At 38.8% G+C, this 19,026-nt stretch overlaps 1 protein-coding gene across 1 annotated transcript in view; it reads left to right on the forward strand.

Moving 5' to 3' along the window:
- The window catches only part of LOC136245266 (uncharacterized), a 248,123-nt gene that overhangs the window by 63,719 nt on the left and 165,378 nt on the right, over nt 1-19,026 (forward strand). Inside the window, exons 5-7 of the mRNA XM_066036756.1 lie at nt 296-1,069; nt 7,120-7,356; nt 17,072-17,961. Coding sequence (XP_065892828.1) covers nt 296-1,069; nt 7,120-7,356; nt 17,072-17,961 — 1,901 coding nt within the window. The remainder of the gene's footprint in view (nt 1-295; nt 1,070-7,119; nt 7,357-17,071; nt 17,962-19,026) is intronic.

A 19,026-nucleotide genomic window follows, 5' to 3' on the forward strand; every position in this document is an offset into this window, starting at 1 on the left:
TGACATGGATTAGCTACTTACTTTACCTCATTGAAAATAGTATCCTCAGTACTTCTAAAATCTGTAACATTTCCTGTTACATATTCTCAGACCCCCTATAGTGGCAGCCATATCTGTTGTACAGTATGCTTGAACTGTTTCAATATCTAAATAGTCCTACACTTTTTGACCTCCTCCACCATGACCCTGATTCAACTGGCTAATGAATGTGATCTAGCACAAGTGCTTAAATAATACATACATGTATTTCAATAATGTTCCAACATAAATGTATATATGTTTTCTTTTTGTATAGCTCATGAATTCACTGTTCCTTCTCCTCCTGTTAATCCTGAAAACATACCAGACATTTTTAGTGAACCAATTACCATTGCTGATGCTTACACATCACTTGTTACAGAACTGGGATATGTTCTGAACACAGTTGCAATTTCTAAGCTAAAAGAATCACTGTATAGTCAAGCTAATACTCCAAGTGGTATTAGATTAGATGAACACTTACAAAAAGACATCAAAGAAGCTATATCAAGTGAAGACTTAATAGTTGCATTTGGAAAGTCTTCTACATGTAACTGGCTGGATATTCGATTGTTAAACACATTGGCACGTGCTACAAGATCACCAATACCTCTAAAGCTAATCAGAGCATATGAAACACTTTTGTTCTCCAAAAGCCTTACAGAAGCTTTGCCTAAGTTTTCAATGTCAAGACTCAAAAAGAAGACCTATCTGACTGTAGTCAGTGCGAAGCTGGATATCCCTGAGGAAGAAATCACAGTTGGAGATGTGGTGAAGTACCAATGGGAGATTGAAGAAGTTATATTAGACTTGGGTAAAGGAGTGTTAAAGTTAGAACATGTCAAGGAAGGTTGTTTGGAAATGCAATGTTCTATTCCAGCACATTTTACCTTTCATGCTTACAAAATGGCTCTTCATAATCGACACAAGATACACTTACTAAGAGTGATATACATTAAACTTGATGACCTTCCTTTGATTATTGACCCTTGGATTTCTGAGTTAGAATTGTCCCCTACAGTACAACATCAGATTCTCTACAACTACACTAGTGAGTATATGCGACTTATAAACACAATAGCTAAATTTAGTGCGTGTGTGTGTGTGTTTGGGGCAAGTGCGTAACAGTAGGTAGGAAGATCAAATTTCTAGTAAATGAGTTAAAGCATTTCAGGATGGGCAGTATGTATTAGTTTTTGTATTGTTATGACTCAGGATTGGTGTGATGCAGAAGAGTCATGTAAATTCTAGGATTGTGTCTGTTTGTCTACAACTTGATAACAAAAAAATAAGTAGTCAATAGTTTGTGTTCATTATTAGTCTGTATGCACCCACCCATAGAGCTGCAGCTGAGGTGAAGGAGAAATTTTATGATTATTTACAAGCAGTTGTTAGCCTGGTTCCATCAAGAGATGTGTTATTGGTTATGGGAGAATTAAGTGTAAGGGTTAATTGTGCAAATAAATCAACATCTGAGACACTATGGGCTGGTGTGCAAGGAAGTTTGGGGTTGGTAGGGTCAATGAAAGTGGTGAGGCTTTGCTCTCCTTCTGTGCTCTTAATTAACTGTGTGTGATGAGCACAATGTTTGAAAAGAGGAGAATACTTGGCAGCATCCTGGTACCAAGTACTGGCACTGTTTTGATTATGTTTTGATGTGCCATTCTCAATGCTATTGTTGTACAGACAGAGCTCCAGATGATGGTCTGACATCAGACAATTTCCAGACAAATAATAGCTGATGTCTTGACCACAATTGTATTTGGCAGGACATAGCCTAAAAAGCCCAGGGTGTGCATATTTGGTGACTATTTATTTTACCAATAATAGCTGTCTCTTGGTTATACTAGGAGATTAAACGTTCAAGCCACTCAAGAGAGTGGCCATGAATGTACCAATGCCAACCCCTCTGCTGTTCAGAAACCTCACAAAATCACTTTAACAGTGTCTCAGAACACAAAAGACTGTCTATCCTCAGCATTACAAAGGGAATCCTATAGCCAGAGTGCCTTACATCAGGCAGTGTGATAGGTCACTGGAGTCCATGCAATGTCCGAACAATTGTGTTTATGTCAGGACATTTTGTCGTGGCACTTAAAAATTCTTATCAATAGCGCTGTGTAATAGATGTCACTGTATTTTGTTCTGTGCAGTGTTGGACCGATCACTGTGTTGCTGTGTTTCTGTACCGATCACTTGTTGTGTGCTACACTGAGTTTTATTCCTGTTGCTCGAAAGAAGTCATCATGTAGACATCGTAGATTCAATGCTATTCCACTAAAGAACACCACATTTGTTTCTCAGTTTACTAATCATGTTGTGCACTTGGTGAGGAGTAGATGGAATGATGTCCCTGATGGGTTGACCAAATGGAGTGTGGTCAGAGATGTGTTGTTAGGTGCAAGTACCGTATTTATCCGTATAACAGCCTGGGAATTTATTTCCTATAAGTGATGGTGGACCCAGCATGTAAACAAGCCCGGTGTACATTCAGGCCCAGGCATTTATTTCTCAAGGTGAAGGGTGATTGTGAACAAAGTGGTGCTGAGAGTGCTTATACAATCGACTTACAGTTTGGAATCTTCACTTTGCGACAATGAAGTACAAGGTGATGTGTTTATCCGGTATATAGACTCTTGTACAGCACAAGACTTTGGCATTTATTAGAATTATAGCTTAGTTTTTGTCACCTCGGTGTCTAAATGGATACAGGCGTGTATTTTATAGTTTAGGATGATACCTGGCGTGTATTTGAGCTCAGGAGTTTATTTTAGCCAGGCTTTAATACGGATATATATGATGCTAGGAGACATAAGTCTGATTGGTTTACTGAGGCAGAGGATGTGCTGAGGGGTAGGTAAAAACAGTGGACACAGGGACCAAGGACCAGGGTTCGTGGGGACCCGTGGAAATCCAACTCTTCTTGGAATTTCATACACTTCACAATATTCTATACTTGTACTAGGTACCTCTGCAAGTAGTCTTGCATGGCAAATCCACATCATGATGTCTCGCACAATGTTTACACCAATTAAAAATTATAGGCACCTCTGAAAAAGTGTCTGAAGCTGACTGCATTTATAGGTCACTGCCTGCTGCACAATGAGCATACTAGTCTATTATGCTTCTTAGCTACTAGGAGTAGTTTTAGAAGCATTGTGCACCATGTTGGATGAAGTCTGGTTGTCCAGCTGCTGGAACTTGCTTAGCTTAGCTTAGGGGGCACTATTTCCCTGGAATATTTGTTTGCACAGTATTTCTGGACTCTAGTAGCTAGGCGACATAATAGACTAGTATGCTCATTGTGCAGCAGGCAGGTGGCCTATAAATGCGGTCAGTTTCAGACACTTTTTCAGAGGTGCTTTTAATGTCTAATTGGTGTAAACATCGTGCAAGATACTGTGATGGGGGAAAAGCGGATTTGCCACCAAAGACTACTTTGCAGAGGTACCTAGTACAAGTATAGAATCTAAACCAAAACAGCCAAGCTGTAAAAAAAGATTTTGGCCCCCAAAAAAGCCAAGGTGAAAAAGATGTGAAATCCAAGATGGCGGCCAAGAAATGGCTGTGATGGTAGGTCAATGGCAAAAATTTTAATTACGATAATTCAGGTGAATTTGCGTTGCCTCCTCCACTAGGATTTGGCACCAAATTCACCTGAATTGTTGTAATTAAAATTTGTGCCATTGACCTACCATCACAGCCATTTCTTGGCCGCCTTCTTGGATTTCACATCTTTTCCACCTTGGCCTTTTTGGGGGCCGCACTCTTTTTTTACAGCTTGGCTGTTTTGGTTTAGGTATCACTTTTTTTTGTATTGCAAGCCACAAAGCTGGCCATAAACTGGCTTTGGTGCTTCCTTTTAACTTGCTTTTTTTTCTTTACTGTGGGAATTGTGGAACAAAGGAAGTAATTGTGTGTACAGTTTTTGTCTGATTAAATATTTGTATATTTAACACTGAATGATTATCACATACTGTAGTTAATAAGGTGACTTCTTACATAACTGAACTGTAGCTGAAACTCTCATTGTTTGTAGCTGAACTCATTTCAGGGTGATTTGTTTCTAGCTGAACTCTCTACAGGATGATTTGTTTCTAGCTGAACTCTCTACAGGTGTGATTTGTTTGCAGCCGAACTCCCTACATGGTGGTTTCTTTGTAACTGAACTCTCTACAAGGTGACTTGTTCTAGCTGAACTCTCTACAGGGTGACTTGTTTCTAGCTGAACTCTCTATAGGGTTGTCTGTTTGTAATTGAACTCTCTACAGGATGGTTTCTTTGTAGCTGATCTCTCTACAGGGTGAACTTATTTCTGGCTGAACTCTCTACAGATGATTTATTTGCAGCTGAACTCTCTACGGGGTGATCTGTTCATAGCTGAACTCTCTACAGGGTGATTTGTTTGCAGCTGAACTCTTTATACGATGGTTTCTTTGTAGCTGAGCTCTCTACAAGGTAACTTCTTCTAGTTGATCTCTCTACATGGTGACTTGTTTGTAGCTGAACTATCTGCAGGATGATTTGTTTGTAGCTGAACTCTCTACAGATGATTTGTTTGCAGCTGAACTCTTTACACGATGGTTTCTTTGTAGCTGAACTCTCTACAAGGTAATTTCTTCTAATTGATCTCTCTACGGGGTGACTTGTTTGTAGCTGAACTATCTGCTGGGTGATTTGTTTGCAGCTGAACTCTCTACATCATGGTTTCTTTGTAACTTAACTCTCTATAAGGTGATGTCTTCTAGCTGATCTCTCTACTGGATGACTTGTTTCTAGCTGATCTTTCTATAGAGTTATACCTTGTTTGTATAGCTGAACTCTTTACAGGGTGGTTTTTTGATTGGTTACTGAACTCTTCAGCTACACAGTGACTTGTTTGTACTACAGAGTGACTTATTTGTAGCTGAACTCTCTACAGTATGACTTACTTGTGGCTGAACATTGTCTAAAGTAACTTGTTTGTAGCTGATCTAGATGAGTTCTCTACTGGATAGCTTTTTTGTAGCTGAACTAGCTCTCTACACAGTGACGTGTTTGTAGCTGAATTCTCTACAGAGTGACTTGTTGTAGCTGAATTCTCTACAGGGTAACTTGTTTATAGCTTAACTCTTTTCAGTGTGACTTATAATGTTCTGACTCTCTATAGTGACATATTTGTAGGCGAGCTCTCTACATGGTGACTTGCTTGTAGCTGAATTGTCTATAAGATTAATTTTTTGTAGCTGAACTCCCTACAGAATAACTTGCAATGTAATATATTTCTATAATGGAGTAAGTTATAATAGCTGAATGCTCTATTAGGGTGACTGTTCTATTAGAGTATCTCGATCTCGCATTTGCTACATGTAGTTGGCTTTGGAATCATAACTCAGTGGTTTGTAATCCGATTCTTCTGTACTACTACAAGGACTTTCTATGATAATTATACCAGCTACACACCTTCAGCCCCATTGGAGCATGCATTTGTGTTTTATGGCGGATTTTGCGAAGTGTACGAAAAGAAGAAGTGGAAGAAGAAAAAAAACAAAGAAAAAACCCCAAACTTTGGCCACTTGTATCTCGGAAATGGCTGGAGCGGTTTTCTTCAAATTTGGAATGTGGACTCCCCTACCTAGCTGGCGCTTCTGTAGCAAATTTGGTTTCAATCGGATAAGGGATCACAGAGCTACAAAGGTGTGAACATCGCGTTTCTTTCTTCCTGTTAATATACTCACGGTGTGGCGTGCCGGCTTCTTGGGCCATACGACACACTACCGTGTGTCCTGATATTGTAATGTGTATAAAATTCCAAGAAGAGTTGAATTCTTGTGTGTCTCCTGGTCCTGGATCCTTGGTCCCCGAGTCGACAGTTTTTACCTACTCTGTACTGAGACCGCTGATTAATAAATGTAACAAACTGTGTTCATTGTGGTTGCAATCTTATAACCATCGTGATCAACAGAAATGCTTAACACAGAGACACAGTGTTTGAGTGTAAGAACAGATGGTACCAGGAGAAGAAGGCTAAATCTATTCAAGCTGTATTTTCTCAAGGTAGACCTAATGTAGTGTGGCAGGACATTCACTTCATTTGTAAGAGTAGAGCTAGCCTTCAGCAAGCTCATCCTAGAGCTGTGAGGAAACAAGATGGCAGTTTATGTTGTGGATCAGTGGAGACTTTAGGTCGATGGAGACATCACTGTGAGAGTGTTCTCAACATGGAGAACTCCTTCAGTTGGGCCACTATTGATAGTATTCAACCAATGGCAGTAAGGGAGGAGATGAGCAATCCACGTACTGGGTATCGGCTGCTTTGTCGAGTATTAAAGTGGGAAAGGCGGCAAGTAGTAATGGTCTCTTTATGATATTGTGAAGTGTTATGTTGGCCCTTTGTTAGACTTCAATGTGTCATTGTTTGGTACTGTATAGAGTATGAGAGGTACCCACAGAATGGCATGATGTAATTCTAGTACGACTTCCTAAGAATGGTGATTTATCTGCAGAGATGTCATCAAAAAGCTTTGTAGCAACCTAACATGAGTGCGTGTTGTCCCTATTCACACAGCTGACATCGAGAGAACCTTATCATAGTTAAAACTGAGTATCGAGTCTATACTTACGTAGCTATTGAAGGACCATCACCTGAAGATTATCCCTTAAGTAAAATGGTTGAACTGTGAGCAAGAAAAACAACAGAAGATTTAGTATTAACAAATAAGATTTGGTACTGGATGTACCAGCATGATATTTCTATGATGACTTAATGGCATAATTTTGGATGCCATTCATTTTAAACAGTATAGTAGTTGTGCAGTAATTGACTACTGTAATAAAGCAACTATGTAAAACTATGTATGAAGGCATGACGAATGAAATATTCTGATTTAGCAATCAGGACCATTTAAAGCTGACACATAAATGTGAGTGGTCTAACAAAATAATAAACGAGTTGTTGCCAAAAATGATAGTGTAACTAGTGGTGGAGGAAATATTGAAGGCACTGCTTATGTTAACATTATGAGTGTATAAAGTATCCTATGCACATAACAGTCACATTCTCCTTTATGTATATACATAACATGTGTAAGTGTGTACTTAGCTGTTTGCATGTTTATACAGGTCTCTGTCATGTTCTACTGGAGGGTACACCTATTAATGATATCATTTCATTGCTCAGTCATCATCATTTGTTTACTGATCATGAGTTAACAGCTTTATCTGTTGCTCCCAGTGATCACCTGAAGAAGGTGATTTTGTTGAGAAAATTGCAACATTTGGATCTAACTGAATGGTCCACTATATGTACCATATTGCAAGATGGGCAACTACAACATATTAGTGATCATCTTACTGCTGGTATGTATGTATGTATGTATGTATGTATGTACGTACGTACGTACGTACGTACGTATGTATGTATGTATGTAGTTATGTGTTTTACTACTTCTTTATGGAATTTTCATAAAAGCTGTAAACCTTACAGATATTTATGACCATCTGAGTCCATTTTTGCAAAGCTCTATTTTGCTATATTGAACATAGTGAGTAAAATTTTACACACGTTTTAATTGCTTCAGTATACAGTGAAACAGCACCCCAGTCAGAAACCTACAGTATGCGCCGTCAGATTTGCCTGTTCTTTCATGTTGAGATCTCTTTACTTGGTGTTTATACAGTGAATGATAAGCGTTATAGTCAGTTGCGTTCATATGAGCCCTGCCAAATACAGTGATGTAAAGAGGTGAACATGTATTCTTCCCGATGATTTTATACTGGAACAAGCATGTTTCATGCTGTTGCCCACTGGAATTGTCTATACTAAGGATATTTTAAAAGCCTCATAACTCACTTGTTTTTGCCTGTATCAAAGTGTTTGTTTTGTTAAGTAGTTCCAGTGTTTAATGGGATTCACAATACTACTAAATGTTTGGGAAGCTAGGTTATGTATTGCATGAGTTATTGACAAAAAGTGGGGGTTCAGGTGAATGTGAACCACCTATACTTATTTACAATGTGGTAGAAATAATTTTTACCATGATGATGTCATCATTTCTTTGTTGGAATAACCTTTTTTTATGCACACAGAGGAATATTAGATAGCACTATACATACATATGTACCTTGATGAATTTCTTTATATTGAATTTTTTTGCTGTTTCATCTGACTAGTGCTATAACTCCAAGACTATTCAACATAAAAGGCTGAAACATTGAAAGTCCTCTATGTTTTACTACTATACACAGATAGCACAGGAGCAATAAAATGGAAATTGTGGAATGTGTGAAATGGTGGGATTTTTCTTAACCAGTTACGCACTGCTGGAAAGTGCAATTACAGTGGAACCTGTTAATCAGGACACTCAAAAATGGGGACACCTGCATAATATGGACACTTGGAAGTGGTCATAAAGTAACCCTTAACTGACCTGAAAAATCAGGACAACTTCATAAGGACACTTTTGCTCGGTCCCAAGGTGTCCATAATACACAGGTTCCACTGTACATCATACCTAATAAAGAGTTTATGCTGTGGTAATTTCTAAGAAAGAATATATAATAAACAATTAATCAACTGTGAATGTAATCAACTGTGAATGTAACTGGGCATGGGTGCACATGAACATGAACTTCTTGCACTATTGCCATACATCTCTATTGAAGCTTTCTGTCAGCTATATTACACAAGTTACGCTATGTAATGGTATACAGTTTGTGCCTGCGGATCAGGTTTTTGCATCTGTATTTCATAAGTATACATTAATGTCTGTCAGTATACCCAAAGCTGCTTGTCGCCTAGGTAGGATATATTTTGAGGAAGGTCCCGGATTGCATGACATCATAATTCCCTTTTCAGTTGTACATATCGGTAATTAACACCTTAGTTAGCACTTACCAGACATCATACTTCACTACTATGTACAGATATTTATTAATTTATTTATTAATGCTTTACAGCACAAATGCTGAAGGTCTGTAGGGTACCTGGTCCTACAGCCTGCTCAAAGACTTTAGTTACTTAGACTTTAGCTACTTAAAGTGTGTTTGAAAAGTTGGAGAAAGGAGAAAAAATCCATGACTGGACCTAGGTAGCCTCGAACCTGCAGCCATCCGATCTACGCTCGAACGCTTACAGGAGTCTACCAGGTGGTCAGGATGTCTTCTCCTTATTATTTTCATGTAATTATATCCATAGGAATTCTAGAGAGTAACTCATTATCTCTAAGTACCCCAAGTAGAACCAAATGGACACTAGTTTATTTATTAATGCTTTACAGCACAAATGCTGATAGTATATCATACACATACTTCTGTACCATCATGTCTGGGGGTAAACAGGAGACCCTCAGGAGGCTCCCTGGCCCATAGGAACTTGTTCCTACCCCCAGACAAATAAACTTCTAGAGATAATATTCTCAAGAATCAAATTACAATAATGACAAACAACAGCATACAATTATGAGTTGGTTAAACGTTTGGAAAAAGAAGCTAAATGTTCCCTGGGTGTCCGAATGTATGCTAAGAAAGCTGAACTGGACCATCTTCCCATTGTCCATATATCAGAGTCTTCAATACCAACATTAGCGGCTGCAGTAGCTGCTCCTATCCGAAAGCTATGGCCTGCGAAATTCTCTTCAGGGAGACCAATAATACGGAGAGCATCCCGTATCTTAGCAGTGAAAACTGACTTTGTCAAAGGATTTCCATTCTTCAGTGCAAAAATGGACCAGCATGTACCCCCCGAACTGACATGTAGTGCATCATGGCTACCACTGGGCAAAGGAAGCAGCCTGTCTTTCCAATGTAAACATCAACTCCTTTACCTAGTTGATCAGTCTTTGATTTTTCAGGTGTACTTTTAGTGTCTGTGGATTATCTACGTTATCTACTGCAATGTCCCCCCATGCCAAATGCTTGCTAGCATCAAATGACGTGAGAGATGGGATAGTAATTTCCCCTGATGTAAAAAAGCCAAAAAAGCAGAGTGTCGCCGTTGACCACAACATTAGTATGTCTGCATCAGTCTTCTGGGGTGACCAGTGCTCCTTGAGTTTCAACAAAATCGCTGGCGTTATTGGCAGGCGCACTTTAGCTGTTGAGAGCTGGCATGCATGAGACCTTTGAATTCCTGACTGCTGAAGTCTGAGACGTGGCATTGAGGAAAATTCACGGGGTTCTGGAAGGCCTAGGGTGATTGCATATGTCTAATTGCTGAAAGGTATACTTTTATAGTTTGTGGTGATAGTATTTCACATGCTAAGTAGGTGGAATAGTAGCACAGTAATGATTCACATACAGGAAAAAATGTTAAAACATTGTACAATGAACAAAAATTGGCAAATCGACGTAAAGCTGATTGGTAGGTTCTTCTTGTTGAAGAAGCTATTCCTTGTTCACGAAAATGTTGAACTGCTGGGTCCAACGTTTGGATGTCTAATCCATGTGGGGATCTAGGAGCCACTGCAAAAGGTTTGGAGGAATATGTGACGGATGAGGATTAGCACATTGGTGTTTAGTGTAAAACAGCTCAAGTTTATTATGTGATAGACGATTAGCTAGGGAGTTTACATTTCCAGGAATATGCCTAGCTGCAATCTTAAATTGGTACTGACCCTCAATAAAAAATAATGTGCGAAGCATGTGCATCAAGTGGAGACCTTTACTACATCTACTGTTTAGTATTGCTACAACAGCCTCGTTATCACAATTTACCACAACAAAGTACCCCTTCCATTTTGCTCCCCACACCACTGTTGCAATTAGAATTGGAATAAGCTCTTTAATAGTAATTTGAAAGTGCTGTGTTATACCATCCCAAGCCAATTGAAACCAGTCAGAGTTTGACCATGCCCCGCACCCCCATCTGACGCATCTGACGTAAACAGCACTTCTGTATTGCAGGCAGATCTAATTATACTTTTGCCATTCCAATGAGTAGCAAATATCCTCCACCATTCTAAATCTGAGCGAAAGGCATGATTAAATCTAATATGGTGGTGTGGCTTCTTGGTCTTACTTAGCAAACTAATGACTTTTCTAAGAAAGGCTCTGCCAGCTGGGATTACAGTGCAGGCATGATGCAGAACTCCTAAGAAAGAATCGAGTTCATGTTTCAAGCATGAATCACGAGACTTACATCGAGTGGTTAGGTCCTTTAGCCTGGTAAGCTTGTCCTCGGGGAGTTGCAGCTCTTGTCAGACTGTGTCAATAGTGATTCCCAAAAATTCAAGTGTGGTGCTTGGACCAGCCTGCTTTTCCGGTGCAAGTGGGACATCCGAGATCTTCACAGACTGTCTTCAGAGTATGGAGACTCTGGGAACATTGTTCTGTATCAGGACGACCTAGAACTGCAAAGTCATCTAAATAATGATAGATGCACTCCACACCTGCTTTGCTAATGCACCACTCTAAGGCATCAGCAAAAGCACTGAAAATCTTGGGGGCCGATCTCAGCCCAAAAAATGGGAGCATACCATCTACATATATGAGTCCTCCAGGACATCCCCAGGTAGTGTCGCTCCTATGGCGTCATTGAGATCTAGCAATAGGCAGATTTTATATTGATCTTTGCTATTAGAGAGCCTTTCCCCAACAAGACGGCATGACGTGCAACCTGGTCAACTGTGATGTACTTCAAGGAACATAGTACAGGGTTGATTGCATCATTAACACTTTCACTCTCTGGATAGGATAAGTCTGTGATTGGTCACCACTTCCTTGCCTGATGTTTCTTAGGAATGCAACCAAATCGGTTGATGTGCACTGGGGGAGCTAAATGTGGTGGGAATGGACCAGTATTCTGTTCAGGAGGAGATCATTCTGAAGATAATCATCAATTATTTCAGGATGTTGTATAGCTGATTGCATGTTACTTGCGGCTGGAGTTAGCGATACTGAAGGGTTTACACCGATATAAAACCCATACTCAATGCCTCGGAGAATGTAGAAAGAAAAATCTCTGTCTGGATGGTAGCGTAATCTCCTTAACCATGAGTCTAGGTGCAATGGTGTCCAAACCTCAGCCAAGTGGGGATCTACACCAGATGATTGTTGCCTCCTCGAGGTATACTCCAGCTCCAAAAGGTCTTTGGTATATGCATACATGCCATCCTTACCTGAGTGAGAAAATGAGGTAAATAATACATACATGCACGACAAAGCACGTTTGCATGCATAACTTAAACCACACTTGTTGAAGTGGGTGGTCATGTCCACGCATGGACGGAATATACCTACATATCTGCAACTTTGTTTGGGTGAGCATTGTATGCTAATACATAGGTTTACTAATATTAACCTAGCATTAATTGGTACTCGAGTATTAGTCAACTTCAATTCCATAAACTGCTCACACAAACAAGTTATTGACCATGTACCAATTCATTATTGAGCAAAATAAGTATTATTACAAAGAACAATTAGGTAATAGTTCTACAGTCCGATAACATGTCCAGTAACAAGATAGGTCACTAGTACTTCCTCCTTGGCCTTTGATGGTGTTGGTCTGTCCTGTTATTCAACGGATGAAACCTCTTAATTCTTGGGCATCTAGAAATGGGGTGCCTGCCCTTGCATTCCCTGCAGAAATGACCGTATTTGTAGGGAACGAAGGTACATTTATCTCCTTCCCGATAATTAAAAAGAAAGCAAAATGTACTGCCCGAATCAGATGAATAATTCTGTACAGCCTGGCTGGAAGAAGGAACGTCGACGGGAATCTGCGGAGCGTGTGGGCATTCAGCAGTCCTGTGTAGTTCACTTAAACAGTAGCTGCAACAGGCAATAGCTTTAGCTCGTCCTGTAAAGGTTTCACTATAGAGATCCTGATCTTTAATGCCCCAATCCAAAGACTTCCTGTGAGCAGCTGAACGACGATAACTGGCATCATAAATTACCCATCTGTCACCTACAAACCTACGGTGGGTCCTAATAATGGTACATTGATATACCATGAAATGATGGAACTTGTGTGGGTACACAGAACAGAGAACTGAAACTAGTGAAGAATAGCCATCTAACCAAACTAATATATCTGTTATTGGACCTCTCCTTGATGATTTGCTGGGCTGGTTTCCACAGCAATGTGACTCAGATTCATCCAATTCCCAGTACTCTGGTAGTAGCTCTACGATTCCCACATTTTCAATGTTCAAAATTTGCTTAACAAGCCATGGTGGAATGTCTTGTGGGTATTGGGATTCATGAGAAGAGCCTATAGGTGGGATCACTGATAATGAACTCCTGGGGCGACCATTTGACAGACTGAGGTGAGTTGTCACCGGTGTCGTCGTATGAAAAGTAGGTGTTGTCTGTGTCAACGGATGGTAAGCTCCCCAGTCTACAGGATATGCAAGAACAAGTATGAATGCAGGGATGGATTTGAGGAGAAACATACATAAACATCTAATGGCCTTTGAATATTGATACTCAGGAATTTCAAGAAAATTGCAAAGGTTTACTAACCCTGCAGCTGAACAAACAACTAGCCTCAATGAAATATCAGCTATACAACAAGCCTGCCAAGTGGTGATGAACATACTTGCTTAAATAATAGTTACTACAAACACATGTTACCCACACTTCTCTTGCATTAAGGCAGTGCCCCTGACCTTCATTGAGGGGCTTGGTGTTTAGTTGAGTTGGCTTAAATATGGATAAATTGGTATTTGATCTAATCCAATTAATAGTTTTATTTAGCTCTTTAGTAAGCTTGACAGTGGAAAATAGGCAGCAGAGCGATAAGTGTTAAGCAATGACAGCACAGCGACGAGTATTAAGTGATGACAATATAGCGACAAGTGTTAAGTGATGACAACATAGCGACGAGTGCTAAGTGATGACAGCATAACGACGAGTGTTAAGCAAAGACAGCATAGCGACGTGTGTTGAACGATGACAGCATAGCGATGAGTGTTAAGCGATGACAGCTTAGCGATGAGTGTTAAGCAATGACAGCTTAGCAATGGGTGTTAAGCGAAGGCATCATAGCGATGACTGCACAGCAATGGGTAAGCATAGCGATGAGTATTGAGCATACTATGAGGGTCGATTAAGCCTTGATGAGCATATGGCATTCACAATGATAAGCCGATGTTTAAGTATTGAGCATGCAGGTGTTAGACGTTGAGCAACATAACTATGAGTGATAAAGATTGAGATACGTGTAATAAAGTGTGAAAGCTACGTAGTGACAGCACAAAATGTGGGCAAGCACGTACTGGCAGACCTAATCAATAACCTTTGGCAACTTATCAGTGTTAACATGCTAGCAATTGCAACAGTAGGTGGGTAGAGAAAATTAGAAGGAGTACAACCCAACAATTTGGGATTTTTTATTGTAGCATACATCAGCATTGGCTACAAAGGCATTAATTGGAGTACGACATGAAGAACATAGTACACATACAACATCATGGCTGTAGATAAATGGCGGCCCACCGTATAACAAAAATTAGTCCACGAACTTTGACCTAACCACAAGTAAACAACATTATAACGCTGGGCGCATACGGCGAGCCACTGGAAGGAATTCATACATCAAAAGGCAAACAGGGACTTACCCAGGTTACCATCCGTTGAGGTTTGAGGCGACGAGGAGGTGGTAGTTGTATAGGAGGGTTCAGCTGATGACGACGTATCCTGAGTGTTTGTATCCTGTTGGCTCTCGACAAGATGACGAATCCATTCCTGTTGGGCCGGAGTGAAGCCAAGTTTGACATCTCCTTCCTCTGTCATGGTGAAAATGGATGCAACACCAGGTATTCAAGGAGCTTTACACACGCTACACACGCTTGCTGGTGAGAAGGTAAGATTGGCTGCGCATGTGCTGGATATTCTAATATAAGCACACCATATATTATCCGTGACCTTCCTCCATTAACTCTGGTTAATTACATTAACCTTCATTTATAGTCAAGTTGTTATTATACATCATCGTCATTAATACAGTCTCATGTATTTGTAATTATTCTGTAATTCATTTATAGTACAGCTCACAGCTAATGTCCCTGCATGCATGAAAATCATGAGTGTAGATATGATGAGCACTTGTGCAAGTACTCAAAGCATGAGTACTTGAGTGCAACTGTTTTACTAACAACTATCACTGCTACAATAGTACACATGTAGCTGACTATTTTTGTTTATTTTTGCATCACAATAAATTGAAGTTAACTTGCATGCTGCATACATATGCAGGAATAAAAGAACTTGCATATAATTGCTGTGACCTAAGCGTACGCTACACCTAAGGTTGTGCTATGACCTAAGCACGTGCAGTAATGTTGAAATGGTTTTAAGCATTATGTAATCTGTAAACAGGTTTAACAGGATTGGGTCACGTGACACACCATGTTGAAATTGAATGGCCTAGTAAAACAAAAGTGCGCAGATATGGAGAGGCTATTGCTACGGTACATGATGTCCAACGATGTAGCTACAGTAACTATCTAGTACTATAGCTGTATGTATAAAAATGTGGTATACGTAGCTCTTATATGGTATACATTTCACTATAAATGCTATACATGTAAATTGTGCTCTTTATGATAAGCATTAATTAAACACCTGGTTTTTATCGTAGTGAGGTTTTAATTGGTTATAAATAGTTGCTGAAGCCAGGAAAGGAGTTGAGAATTAGCTAAATGGGCATAGTATACAACCCTAAAACAATAAGTGTCTATGGTTTCAAGCATCCAATTTCATTACAAGGCCAGTGTAGAGAGCTGCATCCATTCCCTGTTATTATATATTCTTTAATTTTCATTAGGGAAAAAAAATTTACTGTTGCACACGGAGTCCTTTCATATGAGACATGCACTGTATAATGGCAATAGCTACTTACTGTACATTTCAACATGTTTCATAGTTTCATCTAACACAATTTCATTAACACATTTTGCTGTTTATTGTCTATACACTTTAAAGATAATACACATAGCAACAGAACCCCATTTAACCAACTTTCAGGAGATTCTTTATTTCTGTGAGAATCATATCATCCAGGATAACTCAGCATCATCATTGGCTAGCTAGCACCTGCAACAAGGAAACAAATGGTTAGGTTACAACAATAGCTATGGTTATTGCATTGTAACAGGTCTTTTTATTGAAGGGATTCTATCTAGAGTACATGTATATCTTTCAACAAGCATTTTTAAACAAGCTACTCTCAAGGAAAACTCAAGCTAGTTTATTGTGTGTATTGGTAGTTTAGTTTGTTTGCACTAATGACAAACTCATGAGTCAACTGTGATATTTGTGACATTAACTGTGAGCTATACTGTAGCACTACAGATTATGTAAACAATTGTTTAACCACGAACTGTCAGAAATAACTTCTCAACCATTTGTTTATTGTATGTGTCAAATTCTATAGAAACCTCAAAACTGTTTTTAATCAGTAGAATTCAAATTTGCACCTCTTGGTGCCTTGCAAGGCTAGGAGTATAGATTTTTAGTTGGAACGACATTTGTAGAGTCAATTATAAAGGTTTTCATGAGATGTTCAGCAGCCTGTTTTGAACTGGCATGTACATAGAAACCATCTCAGTAAAAAGCTTATATATCTGTGTGGAGTGTAATACAGTGTCCAGACAGCCTTCATGTTTACAAGCTAGGTCATTTTAGAATACCTCAGTTAAATGCTGTACCCTCAATAGTACATGTAGCTACTACACTTGAGTATTACCACAATGAATGTAGAAAATAAGGGCTTAAGTGTTGTGTAAGAGCATCAGGTAGTGGTCCAGTTTGATGTCGCTGCATTGATTAATTACAGTATGTATAGAATTCCATGGAAACAAGAATGAGACAGGAATGTAAAGTGGGAATGATAATGACATACAGGCTACATTTTATGTATTCCAAAATGCTTTGTTGCATTATTGCTGGGTACTTGTACTAAAATAATTGAAACACTCTGTAATAAGCAGCATAATGCTGCATTAATGCTATTTTGCAAAAACTAACATATACTTCATTTTCAAAATAATTTAATACGCTAGTCTGTTTGGTTTTTAGCATACAGCTATGATATATATGTTCTACCGTACTGTATGATATACTTTCACAGAACTGAAGTTGATCACCGATACACAACATGAACATATTATATCACAACATCACCTTTGCCATGAGAAGATTATTACTACCAGGACCTTACATGGTACCAACTTGAACATTGTTGATGACCAGGCTATTTGTACTGCTCCATCACATGGTAATAAACCAAGAAGAATGTCACTGTCACTACCTCCATCAAACTGTCTCAAATACATTAAACCAACAACAGTTGAAACAGAATTTGACTATGTTGCTAATCATGTTGTTGAATTATTGAGTTGCTGTGATCCTAAATTATTAATCAGATGGTGTGAAAGTATAATGGCAAGTGAGACAACTGAGATTAAAATTTTCTCTGCTGATTGTATTGAGATGTTAAAGCAGTTAGAGTCTTCATCAGAAGTTTTAAAAATATTACGTGTTTATTGGTCCTGGAGTAATCACTCCATATTAATGTTGGCTCGATTTTCTAAATTAGCTTTGGACATGTTGTTGGAGTTTGATTCAAGATTAAATCATCATCTTCCCTTATCACATTATCCAATATCATCATTTGAAGCTTCAATGATTCCTTATGATGACAGTCAACACACAATATTAGCAATAAAATGTAATAAAGAATTACAACAGTCACTTCAGTTAGTGTTTGATATGGAGTCACTACTTATAGAAAAGTTCAACATTACTAAACATTGTTTTCATTTACTAGCAGTACAGTATAACCCAACAAGATTGTATTGGATGATTCCTAAGAGTATTGCTGATATTGTTCATATTGTCCTGGGTAGTCTCTTAGTGTGGGATGTTCCCTTTAAGGGAAATATAGTGGATCTTTTTATATATCCAAACACTTTGTATGTGTTTGAAGGTGTGTTTGGTATGTTTTACACTATTAAAACGGTTAGTCAGTTACATATATTCTGTTATCTTGTATGATTGTGGCAATCTGTAGAATTTTTCAAGTGAATGTATAGTGAATGTATAACTTAAAAGTATCAAAGTGATTAAAGAATGTGTAAGATGACAAAACTGGGGGTATACTGGTATTTTATAGTTATAACACGCTTACGAGGGATATGACTAAAATATATGCACGATTCACGAGAGCGTGCAGCGCTCGAGTGAGAGTGCGTATATTTAGCCATATCCCGAGTAATCGTGTTATAACTGTTATATTTTACACCCAAGTAGGTGAAAACGATTATAGATAGTAAGTTATAGTGAAACAGCACCTCCTGGAGATGGAAATCTAGAAATTCTTGATGGATCAGACGTTTTGCACTTTTAACGGTGCCATGCCCACATAGTCACGATTAGTGAGTTATCCACAAAGGAGACAATAGTTCATCGAAACTTGTTCCAGTTCCTGAGGTGAATAATTGTTGGTTGATTTAGGCGCTTGTTATTAGAGACTTGTTTACCGTTTAGATAAGGATTTCGCGGAATGTGTGAAGTTACACCATATATGGTAAGCGTAGCCACAAAGCGTGGTATATCAGTTATATACCACAGTGTGGCACTTTTGATCTCAACCACAGGTGTGGTATATAATTAGTTATACCACTAGGTTTGATTCAAATTATCATATAAATACCATTGGTAGTGTAATTGTACTAAGTGGCTGGTAAGCTGTGATAGTAAGTTGAGTACTAGCACTTGCTAGCATGTTGTTAATTGATGATCTGTTGTTAACCAAATTTAGCAGTGTTATAGCAACTTCAATTGAATTCACTGTTTTAGTTACACATTTGGTTTTTGTGTACATACATATAAGTATATGTATGTATCCATATTTGCATAGGATAATAAACTTGCAAATAAATAAACTTGTATGTATCCAGAGGTTTGTTATTTGCTTATAAATAGTGCCTGTTCAGGCAAATCACAAGGGCCCATGTTACAACTAATAAATTCCACTTGGGTGACTTACCTGCAAGTGTGGGAAACTGCAGGAATACTTTGCAA

This window comes from Dysidea avara, chromosome 15 (assembly GCF_963678975.1).
Source record: "Dysidea avara chromosome 15, odDysAvar1.4, whole genome shotgun sequence".
In the NCBI taxonomy this organism is placed as follows: Eukaryota; Metazoa; Porifera; class Demospongiae; order Dictyoceratida; family Dysideidae; genus Dysidea; species Dysidea avara.